Source organism: Corythoichthys intestinalis, chromosome 16 (genome assembly GCF_030265065.1).
Source record: "Corythoichthys intestinalis isolate RoL2023-P3 chromosome 16, ASM3026506v1, whole genome shotgun sequence".
Classification (NCBI taxonomy): domain Eukaryota; kingdom Metazoa; phylum Chordata; class Actinopteri; order Syngnathiformes; family Syngnathidae; genus Corythoichthys; species Corythoichthys intestinalis.
This window is the reverse complement of record NC_080410.1, coordinates 31567269-31585738: the sequence shown is the minus strand read 5'-3', so window position 1 is coordinate 31585738 and position 18470 is coordinate 31567269. Positions and strand designations below refer to the sequence as shown.

The window sequence follows — 18470 nt, the reverse complement described above, 5'->3', positions numbered from 1 at the left end:
GACATGGAAAACAAGCTGGATAGGGGCTCTCGGGAACCGGGATTGGGCACCCCTGGTTTACAATGTTGGATTTTTTTTTTTTTTTTAAACAATGGTATTTTTTTCCTCAGCACCAAGTTATCTATACGAACAGTTATTTCTATACTGTACTAAAGCCAAAGAAATACAAAAACAATCACTGAATTCCGGCGAGAGAAAAAAATCTACAGAGATGAAGCATTATCCGTCCAAAGAGCATGATTGCCCTCTAGTGGAGAAAACATATTTCCTATTATAAAACTAAAACCACGGTTTTCCGTGGTAAGCCGGTGACAAATAAAAACTAGGAGAGGTTGAAATTCGCACTTTAGAGTCATGTTGACCTCAGTGCTCTATATCAAATACTTAAGACGCCATGTGATTTAACAGGTTGGCGTGATCATAGAGCGGCAAGCTTAAGTCTGATTGGTATAATGGAGTCATGTGATTATTGTTGCTCCGGCTCATTGGTGAAACTGGTAGAGCCACTGGCAAAAAAAAAAAAAAAAAATTGAACATTGCAACATTGCTCCACAGATATCATGTGCTGTAGCAAAGACGTAAAAAAATTCAAACTAGGGCTGCAACTAGGCATGTGCCGGTATGAGATTTTCACGGTACGATAACCGTGAGCAAAAATACCGCGGTTTCACGGTATCACGGTATTGCAATTATAGCTCCAAAATTTTGAGATGTATGGGTTTAAAAAAAAAAAAAAAAAAAATTCCATTGAACAGGATTTTTTTTTCAAAACATATTTGTAAATTGGAACATGAATATAATGTGAAAATAAATAAATTAACACAAAATAACAAATATTTTATATAAAATTAAAATAAATAGAACCTAGACTATACCCACAGCCACAGCTCAAGTTGCTCAATATTAGAGTAAGAACAAAATAATTGCTATAAAAAGTAAAAAGACTTCTAAATAAAATTAAAAATATATACTGTATGACTTTTTTTGAGGGGGGAAGCTCAAGTGAAGTTCCGCCATTTTCAGCCACTGTGTCAACTCTAGTCTACATGATGCCATGCCTTTGTGTTAAAAAGAACAAAGAATTCATAAGTTAATAAGTTAGTTAAAAATGTATAAGTTAGTTTTATAAATGTTAAAATGTAAATATTGTTGAGGAAAGGTTTCATCTAAAAAAAATATATATATATTTTTTTAAAGTTAGGAGTGAGGAGTGAGACCTCCTTTCTCAATTAGCGATCTTTGACGCGATTCTTTTTCTTTCCCCCCTTCACTCAAGCTTGTCTCTCTCTCTCAGCGGCTGTGAGACATAAAATCTCGACGAAGCTGCTCTCCCAGCTTAGCCTAGGCTAACATTCGTCTTTGTAAGTTTTAGTTAGTTTGTATATTGAATTTGAAATGAAAATGTGTGTTTTGTTTTTGGCGAACTTTTTAATGGTGCTACTGCTATCCTGTTGAACCTAGTCACACGTGGAAAAATACAATTGTACAACGTTTTAAATGTATTCATTTGTATATTTCACCACGATTTGAGAGCTCAATAAATTGAAGAAAAGTACGCCTTGTGTTTGGAGGATTTGTTTTTGGGTTTGCTGGCTATTTAGCAGAATAGCGTCACTGACATTCACGGCAACAAACGGGAAGGGGTGAGCGCTGCCGCACCAAGCCGCTTCGGCTGCATTTTGGCACATGAAAAATAGCGAATACCGTACTAAGGTATGACGGAAAATTTTTGTGGTTTTGAAACCGCGACGTTTTCACACCACGGTAAACCGTGAAACCGGTAACCGGCACATGTCTAGCTGCAACTAACGATTATTTTCCTAATCCAAAAATCGGATAAATGTCACTTCTTTCAATTACCTTCATAATTTACTTTGAAGTGGTTTTCGGCATGTTGTAAGTCGCAATGAAGACAAAATGGATGACTATTTCCTTCAAAAATAATATTACAGCTTCCCGACTTAACTATAGTCTACAACTGTATCGATTATCAAATTCGTTGGCAACTACAGTAATTCATTAATCGATTTAACTGATTAGTTGTTGCATTAGGTGTTTGCTCATGTCCTACTTTAACATATATTATATACTGTAGATATGGCGGAAAACACAGACAAGACTGAAAAAGCCGTTTCTGCTCTTGCACTCCTCTTTAAAAGAAACTGCTGTATTTAAAGCCAAAACAACTGTTGTGTTTCATAGAACAATATGTCTATATGCTGCCATAGCAGATTCATGACACATTAAGCCCCCAAACTGTTTTTAATTTGTCCGTTTTACCCTGGAAACCCCCATTTACAGACGTCGCGCAACCGCTTTTGTTTAGGCCCAGCCATAAAACGAAGGTAATTAATTATATTTATCATTCAAAACGTCTGTCATTTTTAGCTTAGAATCATTAATTGATGTCTAATATTTCATTTAAAAAAAAAAACGACTTTAAAAGTTTAAAATATGCGAGTGAACAATTTTTTAAACAAATGACGTCAGAATGAAAAAAATGTCATCTGTAAAAAAGTCACGGATATCTACCTCATAACTAGCGCTTAATTGTATTTTTTTTGTTGCTGTCGCATTTTCCCCGTTATTTGAGATAATAAATAATCGATCCAAACAAAGAAAAATTGAAAAAAAAAACGTTTGAAAGGGGTAAATATATGAAAAAGAACATCTCGACCACTCCTTGATGTCTGCGATTTCTGCATTGAGACTCTTGTTATATTACCATGTTTCACCCATAAAATACGCAAAAAATCCAGCTGTGGCCATTCACAGCTGTGGCTTGACACTCAGTTATACATGCAACATGGAGTTTTTGGATCGAAACAAGATAAGTACGCGATATCTCGTTAAAGTCATGGCGTTTGTAATTCTGCTCTCGCGTGTTCTCACCTCCAGATAGGGTTTTGCTGTTTAAAAAACATTAAAAAAAAAAAAAAAAAAATGCCCTCCTGTTCAAAATTTTTCTTCCCCCAGAAAATTGAGATTTTAAGCTTTCCAATGATGTATCACACATGCATATCGGACAATTTTGAAATTTGGCCAAATTGGGGGTCGCAGAGCGGAACTTCAAGTCACCTGAGTGTTTTCCGCCATATTTGAAAAATATAACGAAGGAATCAGGTTTTATATATAAGGTGACACGATTAATCAGTTCTCAAAATAGTTGTCGATTAAATTTTCTAGTCGATCAGTTGTCGATTAATCGATTATTTGTTAGACCTCCGTTTCAAGGGTTAGGGTTTCAAACCCACTTAAAACGGCATTTCAAGCCTTTTCACAAGTTAATCCAGTTACAAGCTGTCAAGCATCGGCCTCACCGTGATGACGTCTCCGGCTCGGATGTTGAGGGCGGTGGGATCGTGAAGGTTCCAGAAGTCCTTTAGCGCTCGCACCTGCAGCACCCCTGTGGCGTCTGTGGGTGGCAAACAGAGAAGTGGGTGAGGGCTGCCAACAAAGGATATTGATAATCCACTAAATATTTTTGCGATTCATCAATTCATATATAAATCCTATTATTTACTGTTATATGACTCCGAGCCATTCAGCTGGAAACGTGCTAAGGTTGGGACTATGAAAATTATGGAACTGTAGGATTGTTTTCCTAAAGCAAAAGCACTCGTTTTTATTCAGTATTAAGATCAGTCTGCTTTCATTTAGAGATACAGAGATCAGAGAATATTGAATACATTTTGTTAATTCGTTGCCAATCCTTCCAGATCGAATTGATCGGTCAAAGGCAACTAATGAGTTAAATAAGGGCCCTATATGGGCAAAAAAAGTAATCATTTGTGCATTAAAGGGTTAAATAAGAAACAAAATATTTACTAGGCTAAAAAATATGAAGAGCTAGACTACAGTGGTACCTCTACATACGAAGTTCATTCGTTCCAGGACCTTGTTTGTAAGTCGAAATGGTCGTATGTCGGACAGGATTTTCCCATAAGAATACACTATAATTTCATCAATTCGTTCCACAGCCTAAAAACCTACACTAAATCCTTAATAAATACCGCTGGTACTATTGCAAATAGTATTTACACAGAGCAAAACAAATAAATTATGAATAGACATAGGAATAATAATATAAGTAATAATAATAATACCTGTGATAATGTAATGAATCGGGTTCTAATGTGGCGAATGTGTTTTGCGTGGTGTGCCTGAACGCACCCCGTGGCTGACGCGACAGTATGAGAGAGGACTTTTTATTTTCCCTTTTCATGTTCAGCCGTGGTAGACAGTAGGCATGTTGTGTTGCACAAGTTCTGAAATAAATGATTGAAAAACCTTTTATTTTGGCGATATAATTTATTTTTTTGGCCATGTTACAATCATAATAATTGTCACCTTCTAAAGACAGGCGAACGGAGGTCGGAAGAGGACTGTCGAGATCGTAGAGATTCTACGGCCGTATTGTTGAGCCAGTTCACGGACGCGCACACCACACTCATTTTTTTTTTCATCATTTCCATCTTCATTTCAATGGTAAGACTCATCCTTTTCTCTTTTTCACCATCTGCACTAACATTCTTAGAACCCATGTTGATTTCTCTCACAACAAAATCCACCGCACGTCCTTCTTGCGGGAAAACAAACTGTGGCGCTGTCGAAAATCGTCGTATTTCGAGCATGTCGTTGGATGCAGAAACGAATGGCGAGTCAAATTTTACGTTGGATGCCGAAACGATCGTGTGTCGAGGTACCACTGTATTTTGAGGTCAACAATGTCTGAACAATTAATCGACTTTCAAATTAGTCGATTTATTTATTAGTCGATAAATCGAGGCAGCCTTAGCGTGCACACAACACACTCATCGGGACGGTCATACAGTCCAGACACACCTCTGAGCAGTTGTTTGATGTCTCTGCTCGCGTGTGAGGTTGTGAACTGGTTTACGATGTCCAGCGCAGTCTGGTTGTACGTGTTTCTGATGTTCACGTCCACCCCGGCCTACTCTCACACACACACACACACGCGCGCGAGAACACACACAAAGAGTTGTGAGGCGCGTTTGAAGCAGCGGCAAAGTGGGTCAGGCCGCCTGGAGCCCAACGTCTTGACTTGAAAGGGAACACGAAGATGAGCGAGAACGACACAACGCTAGCAGTTAGCCACATTAGCACGCAAACTCACATCCAGCAGCAGCCGTACGACTTCGGTCTTCCCGTAGAGGGCGGCCTCGTGAAGGGCGGTGCCCGACTTGGTGGTGGCGTTGATGTCGATGCCTGCCTTGAGCAACAGCCTGCGAGCGCATAGCACACACGGTGGTGTTCATACTTCATTCAGAGCGGCATGAAAAGCGGCATGCCTCACCCGATGACATCCTTATGGCCGTTGCGGGCCGCCAGGTGCAACGGAGTGGTGAATGCCGAGTCGCTGGGCTCCTTGCGCTCGCCTTCCAACAGTGCCACCACCATGTTGCTGCTCAAAAGCAGCTGGGCCACCTGCAACAGGACACGCTTTTAAATTATTTTAAGGCAATGACAGCCAATGAGTTAACCATTGTATTCTGCCAAATTGACCAGTTTTTAAGTTTGGGTATGCAAAAATCAATGGTACTTTCTACTTGCCTGGCACAGCCAGACTATTCTCCCTGTATTTTTCAAACACTGTGAGAAATAGTCTGGGACCCAGCCCATTAACGGCCTCTCGGGCAAGATACAAAATCAACTGTCCAATCAGATTCGTTTATTTGCATGACGTGTTCTTAACGAGTAACGTCACTCCTGCGCACCCCGTCTCTACAACAACACAGATGGCGAACGGGAGAGCCGAGAATATGTTCCAATCCGCGGTAAAACCAGTTTTAAATTAGCAAAAACACATTGAAATAAGTCATTGACAACAGTCAACATGGCTCGCGCTAGCCATGTTGAATAAACTTCTCCATTCTCCGCTCACGCTAATTACTTGTCGCATTAACAACGTCACGTCTGCCCGTCGCTGATTGGTCCACTCCGGTGTCTGTTTGCTGTGGCTTGCTCCGCCCTCGGAATTTGATCTGCCGGACGGTCGCCAGACTCTGGTATACCAGGCAAACTTTCTACATATCCGAACTTGAAAATTGGTAAATCTTGACCGAAAAACAATATACTGCAAAGGTTTAGTATTTAGTGGCTGAATTAAATCACAGACCAACTTTAATCCACTCGCAAAAATGTAGCCAGATTTCAATACAGCACAAGGGCTAAACATCAAAAACCTCCTGATTGAAATATATATTTGTTTATTCATATAAAAATATACAGTCATCCCTCATTTTTCACAGTTAATGGGGACCAGAACCCGTAGCGATAAGTGAAAAAGTGAAGTAGCGCCCCCGTAATTGTTTTTTTTTTTTTTTTGAGCGCGTTCAATGTATTCATTCAGATTTAGCATTGGAAAGAGATATGTATAAGACATAGTTTTTCCACTTTTTTTCCCCAAAGTATGTTTAAAAAAAAAAAAAAAAAAAAGAAAACATCGTTAACTTTAATAAGCAACTCCAGTGCAGTGCCTGGCAAACAAAGAGCAGGGAGATTTTTTTAATTTTTTTATATTTATCTATTTATTTTTTTTAATTGAAAAAAAAAATCCGCAATGGACTGAGGGTGCGACGTCTGAAGCGCGAAGTAGCAAGGTATCACTGTATTTTCTTTATATTATTTGTTTTATTTAGGGGTGTCAAGCGATTAAAATGTTTAATCTAGTTAATTACAGCTCAAAAATTAATTAATCCTAATTAATCGCAATTCAAACCATCTATAAAATATGCCATATTTTTCTGTAAATTATTGTTGGAATAGAAAGATAAGACCGAGATGGATATATACATTCAACATACGGTACATAAGTACTGTATTTCTTTATTATAACAATAAATCAACAAGATGGCATTACCATTATTAACATTCTGTTAAAGCGATCCATGGATAGAAAGACTTAAGGTCTTAAAAGATAAACAAAAATAATAAATAAAATATATAAATAAAGAAAATATATAAATGTTTATTAAAAAATCATAGAAAATAAATAAAAGATGATAACTAGTATAAGTTATAGAAATTTTATATTAATACCCCTCTTCATGTTTTCGTTTTAATAAAATTTGTAAAATTTTCAATCAAAAAATAAACCAGTAGCCCGCCATTGTTGATGTCAATAATTACTTACACAATGCTCAAGGATGCTGAAGCCTATAAAATCAGTCGCACTCAAGCGCCAGCAGAGGGCGGCAAAACTCCGAAAAGTACACCGTTCACTTTGCTGTCCGTTTAATATGTTTGAGCGCGGCAGTTGTGCGTTAATTGCGTCAAATATTTTAACGGGATTAATTTTAAAAATTAATTACCGCTCGTTAACGCGTTAATTTTGACAGCCCTAGTTTTATTATTACTTTTTTAATTAAAAAAGTGAAAAAGCACATATTCTAACATTTAGTATCAGGTTTTTAACTGATAGTAGGATGTTTTTACACTCAGTAATAATCATCACATTTTCAAAAGATATAGTTATAACATTTTTACATGATAGTTATCACTATTTTACATGATACCATCACATTTTTACATACTATCACGTTTTCACATGATAGTTATTACGGTTTTACTTGAACCCATCATGTAAAAACGTGATGCTGAACTTTTAATTTTTTGGTGGCAGCAACACTTTTTTATTTTTCCATAGGAAAAAAAAAAAAAACTTTTCTTTATTTTATAAATTTCTTAATTTATAATGTATATATTAGGGCTGTCAAAATTATCGCGTTAACGCGCGGTAATTAATTTTTTAAATTAATCACGTTAAAATATTTGACGCAATTAACGCACATGTCCCGCTCAGAAAGTATTCTGCCTTTTGGTAAGTTTTACAGCAAGGCTTTTTGTGCTGTCCAACAGCGAACTCTTGTGGTCGCTTTGCGACATGGTTTATTGTTTTCAGTCCAGTTCAATATGGCTGCACGACGTCTCGGGCTGATAATGTTGTGCTTATATGATCCTTGGACAAGATTTGTCCGTAAGTATGGTTGTTGTAAAGAATTTACATATTATGTTAGTAAGCGAAATGTTATATTTTTTGTATGAGACGCTTTTTGTTTATGTTTAGTGAACCTGTATAGCGTGCTAAGCTAACGTTGTTGTTAATGCAATGCTTGTGTACTTTTTTTTGTAGTTTTACGACGGTCTAAAGAGGACAATGGTTTGAGGCCATTTTATTAATAAATCAGATGAAAAAGGAAGGAGTCTAATTATTAAGGCGTCGTTCACTAGCTGTCTAGCTTTGGAAAAAGTAGACGCTTCGGAGTGAGGACAGCATAGACAGATTTAAATGACAGTAGAGTGAAATGCCCACTACAGTCCTTATGTACCGTATGTTGAATGCATATATCCAACTTGTGTCTTATCTTTCCATTCCAACAATTTATTTTACAGAATATATATATAATTAACAGAAAAATATGGCATATTTTATAGATGGTTTGAATTGCGATTAATTGCGATTAATTACGATTAATTAATTTTTAAGCTGTAATTAACTGTATTAAAAATTTTAATCGTTTGACAGCCCTAGTATATATTCATATATATTACACAGTGATCCCTCGCTACTTCCCGCTTTAAACTTTGCGCCCTCAGTCCATCGTGGATTTGTTTTCTATTACAGAATAAATAAATTAATACAGATGAGCTGTCTCTAGCCGATCGCGTAGTGTCACTCTACCTCCCTTCCTCTCCCTGCTCCTCGTTGGCAGTGCACTGGAGTTGCTTATTAATGTTAACGATGATTGACAGATGGGTAAGGTTTGATCTTGCCAGAGACACGAACTTCAAAGCGCTGCATGCATCAATCATAGTTTAACATGTTAAATAGTTGCTGTGGCAACTCATCGTGTGTAAGTGAGCAGCTTGGGCAGATTTGAGTGGACTCACTCAATGAAGCATTTAATAAAGCCAAGCATTTTTATTATTTTTTTTTTTTTTAACTTTATTCTTGTTTAAAAATAATTCGGTGGGACAGTAATTTTTGTTTTTTGTTTTTGTTTTTTTTGGGGGGGGGGGCTACTTTCGCGGTTTTCACTTATCGCGGCTGGTTTGGTCCCCATTAACCGCGAACTCTGTGTGTATATATATATGTATACATGTTTTTTTTAAAGATGGAAAAAAAATTTTAAATTTTGTCTGATTTCTCTAGTCCTTCAGAAATGGAATTTAACTTGGAATGCTTGACACGGTGTGCGCCATGCCCACATGAGTGCTGACCTTGGCGCGTCCGAACTCGCAGGCGAGGTCAAGGGGCGTCTTCTTGGCCTTGTTGACGAGACAGGGGTTGGACTGGTGCTGAAGGAGCATTTCCGACTGAAAGAAGAAGAGAGGGTTGAGGAAGGGGCATGGCCCTGTCTCGCCAGCCTCAGAGATGCTCGCTCACCACTTGGTAGTGTCCATACTGGGCGGCCAGGTGCAGAGGAATGTGTCCGTCCAGCGAGACGCCGTTGACAGACGCGCCCGAGCGCAGAAGCAGCAGCACTGACTCTGATTTGCCCTGCCACGCCGCGTAGTGCAGAGGGCGCATCCCTGTGAACCAATCACACGCGGGCAGGTGACCATCACGACACCGAAGCGACCGAGAGGCGTGCGTTGAGCGCTTACCGTTGCTGTCCTTGACGTCCACTGCTGCCTGCGCCTCAAGCAGCGCAGCCAGCAGCTCCGCACTTCCCGTGAGCGCAGCGTGGTGGAGAGCCGAGAAACTGTCCAGCAAAAACAAAACACTTCACATTCACAATAGTATTGTCACAAATTTTGATTTGATTAATCAGTTTGTTTTTTCACGAGTCAACCATTCGCCTCATATTAAAAATCACGTGGTATCAACTATTTACTTTAGGCTTTAAATTTCAGCTGGAAATTGCACCCAAAAACTTCTGTTTACCCTTTGAAAAACTGGAGTACAAATTTGCAAAGCAAAAGCTGATGTTTCCAAATATTTCATTTTGATTCATGGATGGATGGATGGATGGATGGATGGATGGATGGATGGATGGAAAAAGAGAACAATTCTGGTTTATTAGAGCCTGCAAGTCTTTGAGTCCAAGGATCCCTGTATTTGTATATATTTATTCATTTTAATTTAAAACTTAAATTACAGATTACTTAGAACTAAGAAGTTCAAAAAAGAGGATTTGGAAAAATCAACAATGTCTCTAAATGATGAATTGACGATCAAAATACTTTCAATTAATTTGCTGATGGAATAACTGTTGATTATTTGCCTCCTCACCTTTCCTCTTTGTGCATTTGACAGAGGCAAAAAAAAAAAAGCTCATTGAGTGCATCAAAGCAGAACTGTAACAATCTGCAAAACTTTAGATTACATTGATCACCAATTTTGCTCATTTTAACAGGAATTGAATCATCATCAATTTATGTTTGTGCTTTTCAAACAATGCTTTTTGTAATGGGTCATCGATAGATTTGTCAATAATTCATCATTCGTGCAGTTGCGGGACTCTCTTAGTCGAAATGGACTGGACATGTCCCGCTGTCAATGGCAGCCAACACGGTAATCTTATTTTGACATTGAGGCTAGGAAGTAGCTACACTTTGACATGCTTCCAGGTGTGTGTGTTGCATTTACTGGTACACACAGGTCCTTTTTCCGCTTATCTCCACATATCACTCAGCCCTTTGACTTACTTATTACGCTATATTGCTTTTTTTTTTTATGATCTCATCATGCGTGAAGCTCTGGTAACGTGTCCTAACGTGCGTGTGCGTGCCGCTGCCGAGGACATGTGACCTGACGGGACAAAAGGCGGCGTTGCGTAACACCGCCACCGCCATTCACGCTGTCCCGCTAGCAAAGACGGCCGCGGGCGAACGCGCCAGTAATGGGACGACCCGCGCACAATCAATCATCTGTGAAAATCCCGCTTGCTACGTGACGGCGGAAGAGAGGCGGGACTTTGACCCCCTTGGCAAACAGTGGCTGACACACTTTCGTCAGGTCCCGCCCCTCCAGGTGAATCGTCGGGTGTATGATTGGACGCGGGAAGCAGAAGGGAAAGCGGGGTGGTCTACGTGTTGACGCGTTGCCATGGAGAGGCTTGAAGAATGCGTCTCTGTCACCACATCTGAGGGAGGGGCCTCCCTTTTTTTCTCCTCTCCTTCATCCTTCTCAACTACCATCATCATCATCATCATCTATCACCGTCAATTGCAGCCAATGAGTTGATCTTGCTGAATAAATGGTCAACTAAAAACATTCTAACAACTTGAGAGTATCGGGGGGAAAAAAAAGCCAAATGGTGGCTTGAAACCAGAGAGCAAACCTGAATCTTGTGCTTAAAACACTACCCCTTAAATCGTGTAACTAACAAACTAGGGCTAACACGATTAATCGACGAAATGAAGGTTATCCAGTAATATGACAACTATTTTGATACAGTCACCTCGACATACGGTCACTTCGACATCCGACGTAATATTTGACTCGTCATTTGTCTCGACATTTGACATGTTCAAAATACGACGATTTATGACAGTGTTTCGTTCCATTGTTTGCTCATAAACGGACGCACGGCTGATTTTCTTGAGTGAGAATTTCAACATGGGTCCAAAACACGGTAAGTGCAGGTGGTGAAAAAAGGAAAAAGGTGACGCTTACCACTGAAGTTAGGAAGGAAATGATAGAAGAATATAAGCGTGGTGTGCGCCCCAGTGAACTGGCTCGACAATACGGCCAGAATATCTCTACGATCTCGAGGATGACTCTCATTATTATTATTGTAACATCGGCAAGGAAGTCGCCAGCTTTGCAGGTTTTTAATAATTTATTGCTGTGCGTTCAGGAACAGCATGAAAATCACAACCGTCACATTAGAACCCAATTCGATTATTATTATATTGTTATTTCGATTTGTATTTATGATTTGTTTTCCTATGTGTAATTGCTTTTTGTAATTGTACCTGCAGTATTTATCAAAGATTTAGCGTCGGTTTTCGAACGAATCCATCGAATTATAATGTATTCTTATGGAAAAATCCCACTTGACATACGACCTTTTCGACTTACGAACGAGATGGTGGAATGAATTCAATTCTTATGTAAAGGTACCACTGTATTTGAGTCAGCGTTTAGATCAAAGACATTGTTGACCTAAAGTTCATCCAAAACGTTTTTGAGCCTCTTAATAGTAAAAATTATTTAATTTTATTTTAATAATATTTATTCTTTACTTAAAAAAAAGAAAAAATGGAAATGTTTAAAAAAAAAAAAAAAAAAAGTTTTTTTTTTTTGTTAATGCAAAGTTACGGTAAAAAAAATTAAATACTTTTATTCCAATATGTGCAATTCTCATCAAAAGCAGACTGATGTTCTTTCTAATTAATGAAAAATAAATGATACACTATATGTAGTATATACTGTAGCTATTATATCAATGCACATTTATAACTAAAAACTTAAGAATATATATATACATATACAGTGTATCACAAAAGTGAGTACACCCCTCCAATTTCTGCAGATATCTAGTATAATTTTTCATGGGACAACACTTACACAATGACACTTTGGCACAATGAAAAGTAGTCTGGTTGCAGCTTATATAATAGAGTGAATTCATTTTCACCTCAAAATAACAAAATATAGCCATTAATATCTAAACCCCTGGCAACAAAAGTGAGTACTCCCCATAGAAACTACGAACATCCCTAAATGTCCAAATTGAGTACTGCTTGTCATTTTCCCTCCAAAATGTCATGTAACTCGTTACAGGAGTGCTGTCAGCATTGCTGCAGAGATTGAAGCGGTGGGGGGGTCAGCCTGTTAGTGCTCAGACCATGCGCTGCACTCTACATCAAATTGGTGTGCATGGCTGTCACCCCAGGAGGAAGCCTCTTCTGAAGACGGTACACAAGAAAGCCTGCAAACAGTTTGCTGAAGACATGTCAACAAAGCACATGGATTACTGGAAACATGTCCTATGGTCTGATGAGACGGGCGGGCTTTCTGGTGTCTTCCTCCTGGGGTGACTGCCATGCACACCAATTTGATGTAGAGTGCGGCGTATGGTCTGAGCACTAACAGGCTGACCCCCCCCACCTCTTCAATCTCTGCAGCAATGCTGACAGCACTCCTATAACTCCTATACAAGCGGTACTCAATTTGGACATTTAGGGATGTACGTTTTTTCAAAGGGGTGTACTCACTTTTGTTGCCAGGGGTTTAGATATTAATGGCTATATTTTGAGTTATTTTGAGGGTAAAATAAATTTACTCTATTATATAAGCTGCACACAGACTACTTTTCATTGTGTCAAAGTGTAATTTTGTCAGTGTTGTCCCATGAAAAGATATACTTAAACATCTGCAGAAATGCGATGGGTATACTTAATTTTGTGATACACTGTATGCATATAACATATACAGTGTATATGTAATTTTAATCAATTCATTTTCCGAGCCACTTATCCTCACGAGGGTCACGGAGGTGCTGGAGCAAATCCCAGCTAACTATGGAAATCAGGCAGGGTACACCCTGAATCGGTTGCCAGCCAATCACAGGGCACAAGGAGACGAACAACCATTCGAGTGCACACTAATACCTCGGGACAATTTAGAGCGTCCTATCAGCCTAACAAGCATGTTTTTGGGATGTGGGGAGAAACCAGAGTACCCGGAGAAAACCGGGGGAGAACATGCAAATTCCACACAGGAAGGCCGTAGCCTGGGATTAAAGCCTAGATCTCAGAGGCAGACGTACTAACCACTGTACCGCTCATCCACTCATCAAAAAATTATTCAATCGACGACTCCTTTGTGTCAGCCCCAATTCAAACCTCAACTCATTGGCTGCCTTTGATAGCAGTAGACGTCCAATCCATTTGAAGTGGGAGGGTTCACAGCAAATAACCGTTCACCACCCTCCCTACTTACAATTAAATGGACATCGAACTGTGACAGGCTCATTTAAATTCACAGCAGGTGGACTGCTATCATCGTCAATGGCATTGAAAGAGTTAACTCAAAGCTCTGGATGCGGAACAGGTGTCGGCGAGTCATTACCCGTCCGAGTCCTGGTAGTTGACGTTCAGCCTCTTGGTGGATCCTAAAAGTTCTGGAAGAAAAAGAAAATGAAAGAACAAAAGTCAACCTCCTGGAATTAGAAATAGAAAAACAAGATTGCACTTGCAACACATACGTAAATGGACAATACTGTATGACGAAATTCATAAATTTCCTATCCTCATAATTACATTTAGCTGACTACCCACTTCATAATGAAGCCGAGTCAACAAACCTAAATATTCATCCCTCCCAATGACCTGTGTTATGACTGATCCATTCAAAACAATAGTTTTCAACTAAACAGATCAAGACATGTAATGCACAAAGAACAAAGACAAACCAATTTACATTACTGACATCAATTCAATATTAATGATATTATGTTAACTTCTTAATAAATTCATGTTTCAGTGCCACTGACTACAATAGACCACCAAACCATTTTTGGGATACGAGGGCTGCAAGTTAATGAGGTATCAGTAAAAAAGTCTCCAATTTATTTTGTTGTTTTTTTTTTCTTTTACATAAACAAGTGAAAACAGTACTAAATATGATACTGTATTTGATACCGTCACCATCCTGAACTCAAGTTTGCAAAGAAATGTCACTGTCATTGCACTGCTAATGCCACAACATGGCATACCTGTCAAGTTGTACGGTTTCGGTGTAATTTGTACAAGTGAGCACTGATTTTTAAATGTGTACGCCGTACATTTAAAATATGTACGTTTTTCGTGCATTACTTTTTTTTTTCCTCAGTTCGGATTTTGTCACCGTTTCGGCAACAAGACAATGTGCGTTACTACGTTCGTTGAATGACGCGAGAAAAGTCAGAGACACTGAGAAAGAACAGCGGGAGTGGGAAGGAGGGAAGAGTGTTGTGACGCTGTTGCAAACACGATGCTAGGCTAGGTGGCTCCAATATTTCCTGACTGTAGCCGACAGCCTACAATCTACGCCCACTTGATGCTACACTAGATATCATATGCGAAATGACAGACTCGGCGGCGTCAGTAAACAACCACCATCTTAAAGCAGTAGACTTCTCAGAAAGGCTCTGTTGTAGTGAACCTTCCTAGCGAACCGAAGTAACTTTTTATCCAAAAATCTTGACTTGAATCCATCTTTAAATGATGAAACAGCTTTAAAACTTTCACATGTCGAAAGTAGACAAAAGGGAACTAACGCAAAAACGGGAGCAATTTTAACGACTTTAACGGTTGATTCACAACATTAAATGACTTCCAAACATAGCAAAGGTTCCTACGTTTTTTCTTTTTTTAAAACACCAGTTACTTTGCCAAGTAACTAATTAATCTTACATTCAGGTAACTGAGTTACTAACTCAATTACTTTTTGGGAGAAGTAATTTGTAACTGTAATTAATTACTTTTTTAAAGTAAGATTAACAACACTGGTCATAAAGATGCAGTGTGAAGAATGAAAAGTGACGAAAGTGGAGATTTTATTCTGCCAATTGGTTGCCGAACACAATTTGCCTGCAACTATTGCTGATCACGTCTCAGAATTAGCAAAAGAAATGTTCCCTGACTCAAAGATTGTATCGGTAAGTTCATTTTATCAGTTGACCTTTTTAATTTGTAATCGGACACACTAACATACTACATTCAAGTCAAACTGAATTGCGAGCTGAAGTGCAGCCATCAAAAGACATGATAGAAATTGCCAAAAGTGCCACATAAAATTTTAACAAAGTCACTGTTAAATTTTAGTAATCATGATGCAGTTGAAGTTATTGATTGGTCTTTGATTGAACCAGGTTATATACCAATATTACCAATAAAATCATGTTATTTTAAAAATTGAGTTTTGTTTTTGTTTCATATTGCATGCTATATACAACGTTGTAAGATTAGTCAATTTGTAAGGGCATACACGTCACTATTTTAAGATTGCCAATGGCCTCGGGCTGACAGGTATGACATGGTCACACGCATCTCACTCAGTAATATGTTCTCAGACATCTTTCTCAATCTGGGTACTGCATCTGCAATATTTGCAGTTACATTAGTGCATGTTCGCACTGTTACATCAATATGCACAACCTGTCATTTGCACTATCCCGTCAGACATCTGCCTCGTAGTCTGAGTACTGTAAATCAAGGGTCCCCAAACTTTTTCCTGTGAGGGCCACATAACTTTTCCCTTCTCTAATGGGGGGCCGGGGTCAGTTTGTAACAGAAAAGGTGTGACGATTGCAGGAGTGCCTAAATGTAAAAATTAGGGCTGTCAAACGACTAAAATTTTTTATCAAGTTAATAAAAGCTTAAAAATGAATTAATCGTAATTAATCGCAATTTAAACCATCTAGAAAATATGCCATATTTTTCTGTAAATTATTGTTGGAATGGAAAGATAAAACAAGATGGATATATATATTCAACATACGGTAGATAAGTACTGTATTTCTTTATTATAACAATAAATCAACAAGATGGCATTAACATTATTAACATTCTGTTAAAGCGATCCATGGATAGAAAGACTTGTAGTTCTTAAAAGATAAATGTTCGTACAAGTTATAGAAATTTTATATTAAAACCCCTCTTAAGTTTTTTGTTTTAATAAAATTTGTAAAATTTTCAATCAAAAAACAAACTAGTAGCCCGCCATTGTTGATGTCAATAATTACTCAATGCTCATGGGTGCTTAAGCCCATAAAATCAGTCGCACCCAAGTGCCAGCAGAGGGTGACAAAACTCCAAAAAAACACAAGTAGCAAGTTGACATTGCACTGTGCTGTCATTTTAATCTGTTTGCGCCGGGCATGTGCGTTAATTGCGTCAAATATTTTAAAGTGATTAATTTAATTAATTAATCATCGCCCGTTAACGCGATAATTTTGACAGCCCTAGTAAAAATTCAATGTTTTTCAGAAAGCCACAATCAAATAACCCTTTCTGAATTCTTCACGGAACAAAAGTAAATAAAATAAAAATAATATAATATAATATATAATTTAATAATAAATAATAATAACAACACTATTAATTAAATAGATAATAACCAATAACCATCTCTGGGTTCTTCACAGAAAAAAGCCAGGAAATAAATAACACTATTGAGAAAAGAAAAAAAAAAAAATTTTTTTTGTTTTTGTTTTTTTTGTTCAGGGGCCTGGACAGGACCCCTGCTGTAAATTGTCATATACGCACGTTATATTACCACTACATCACAACTTGCAGCTAGTTGCTTATGAACTTTTTTCCCCCGATCGGTGTACACTTTAACTTGTGTTTTTTTTCCTTCTTTTTTTAATTAGTCTTATGGTATTTTTGTTCTAAGTAGTGCACGGTATGGTGAAGCTTTAAAATCTCGTACTCTGTATAATGACAATAAAGGCTTTCCATTTTAGTCTACTCTCTTTATTTTACTTTTTTTAAATTTTTGATAAAATGATAAAACATAAATATTCACTTTTATTTTTAAAATTTAAATGACCAAAAATTGTTTTACTTATTATTTTTAAATGTAATTGGAAAAATATATTTAAAACAAAAAAAAATTTTTTCATAAGTTTTCTTTTGTTTCTACTGTATATTTTTCATCAAATACTTAAAAATGAAATGCATTGTGGGATATGTTCATTGTGATTTAAGATGGCCCATATTTCAATAGATTCTGCATGCAAAGAAACAAATCTACACACGCAAAAAGACAGACTTATGCATTCACGCACAGACAGAATGAAAATGCGAGCGCGACTCCCCACGGTGATTTCGTGTTGCTTTGATAACGATGACCCGCTTTTCCTAACGAAGCCCAAGCATCCGCCGCGCACTCTCACTTCCCCTTCCTCATTATCAACACCATCATAATGCAAGCTCCTTCGAGTGCAATTCATCGTCTATCGCCGTCAATGGCGACTAATGAGTGACTTAGGATATGAAAGGCCGAACCGGCTTTTATTTTGAAGGTCGGGTTTGGAGATGGAGTACAGCAGCTCCTTGCCGGCTGATCCGCGTCTTTTTGCTCGCAAGAAAAGAAGAAGTTGCGCCACAAGAATGCAGAGGACTAAAATTAGCTGCGCGCTCGGATCTTACGCTATCATTACGCGTCTGCGCTCTCAACCGGAGGAAGATAAAACTCCTTCACACCTAAGACATCCAAACAAAAGAGGGGAATGAAGGAAAATGTGAGTTCAAAGGTCGTGGGTTTGAAGGTTCTCCTGTCTTCCAAAAACGCACTACCGAGACTTTTAAATCATATGCTGCCATTGACAATGATACACAAACCAGAGTTGCTCTAAAAATGAAGTTTTTACACTGACCACATAGTAACTTTGGCATATTACCACATACAGCACTGAAACTAAGGAAACACACCAGCAACCACCCTGCTGTTCAAACAGCTTTTTCATAAATTAACACTGGCTGCCTTTGCTATCCAATCCATTTGT

At 38.2% G+C, this 18470-nt stretch overlaps 1 protein-coding gene across 3 annotated transcripts in view; it reads right to left on the bottom strand.

The window, feature by feature from the left end:
* LOC130932091 (caskin-2-like) overlaps positions 1–18470 on the bottom strand; it is a 61101-nt gene that overhangs the window by 23343 nt on the left and 19288 nt on the right. For all 3 annotated transcript variants that reach the window (XM_057861484.1, XM_057861483.1, XM_057861485.1), the window contains exons 3-10: positions 14048–14099; positions 9631–9728; positions 9410–9555; positions 9244–9339; positions 5318–5448; positions 5138–5246; positions 4846–4954; positions 3321–3415 (exon numbers count right to left, since the gene is read on the bottom strand). In XM_057861484.1, coding sequence (XP_057717467.1) covers positions 3321–3415; positions 4846–4954; positions 5138–5246; positions 5318–5448; positions 9244–9339; positions 9410–9555; positions 9631–9728; positions 14048–14099 — 836 coding nt within the window. The remainder of the gene's footprint in view (positions 1–3320; positions 3416–4845; positions 4955–5137; positions 5247–5317; positions 5449–9243; positions 9340–9409; positions 9556–9630; positions 9729–14047; positions 14100–18470) is intronic.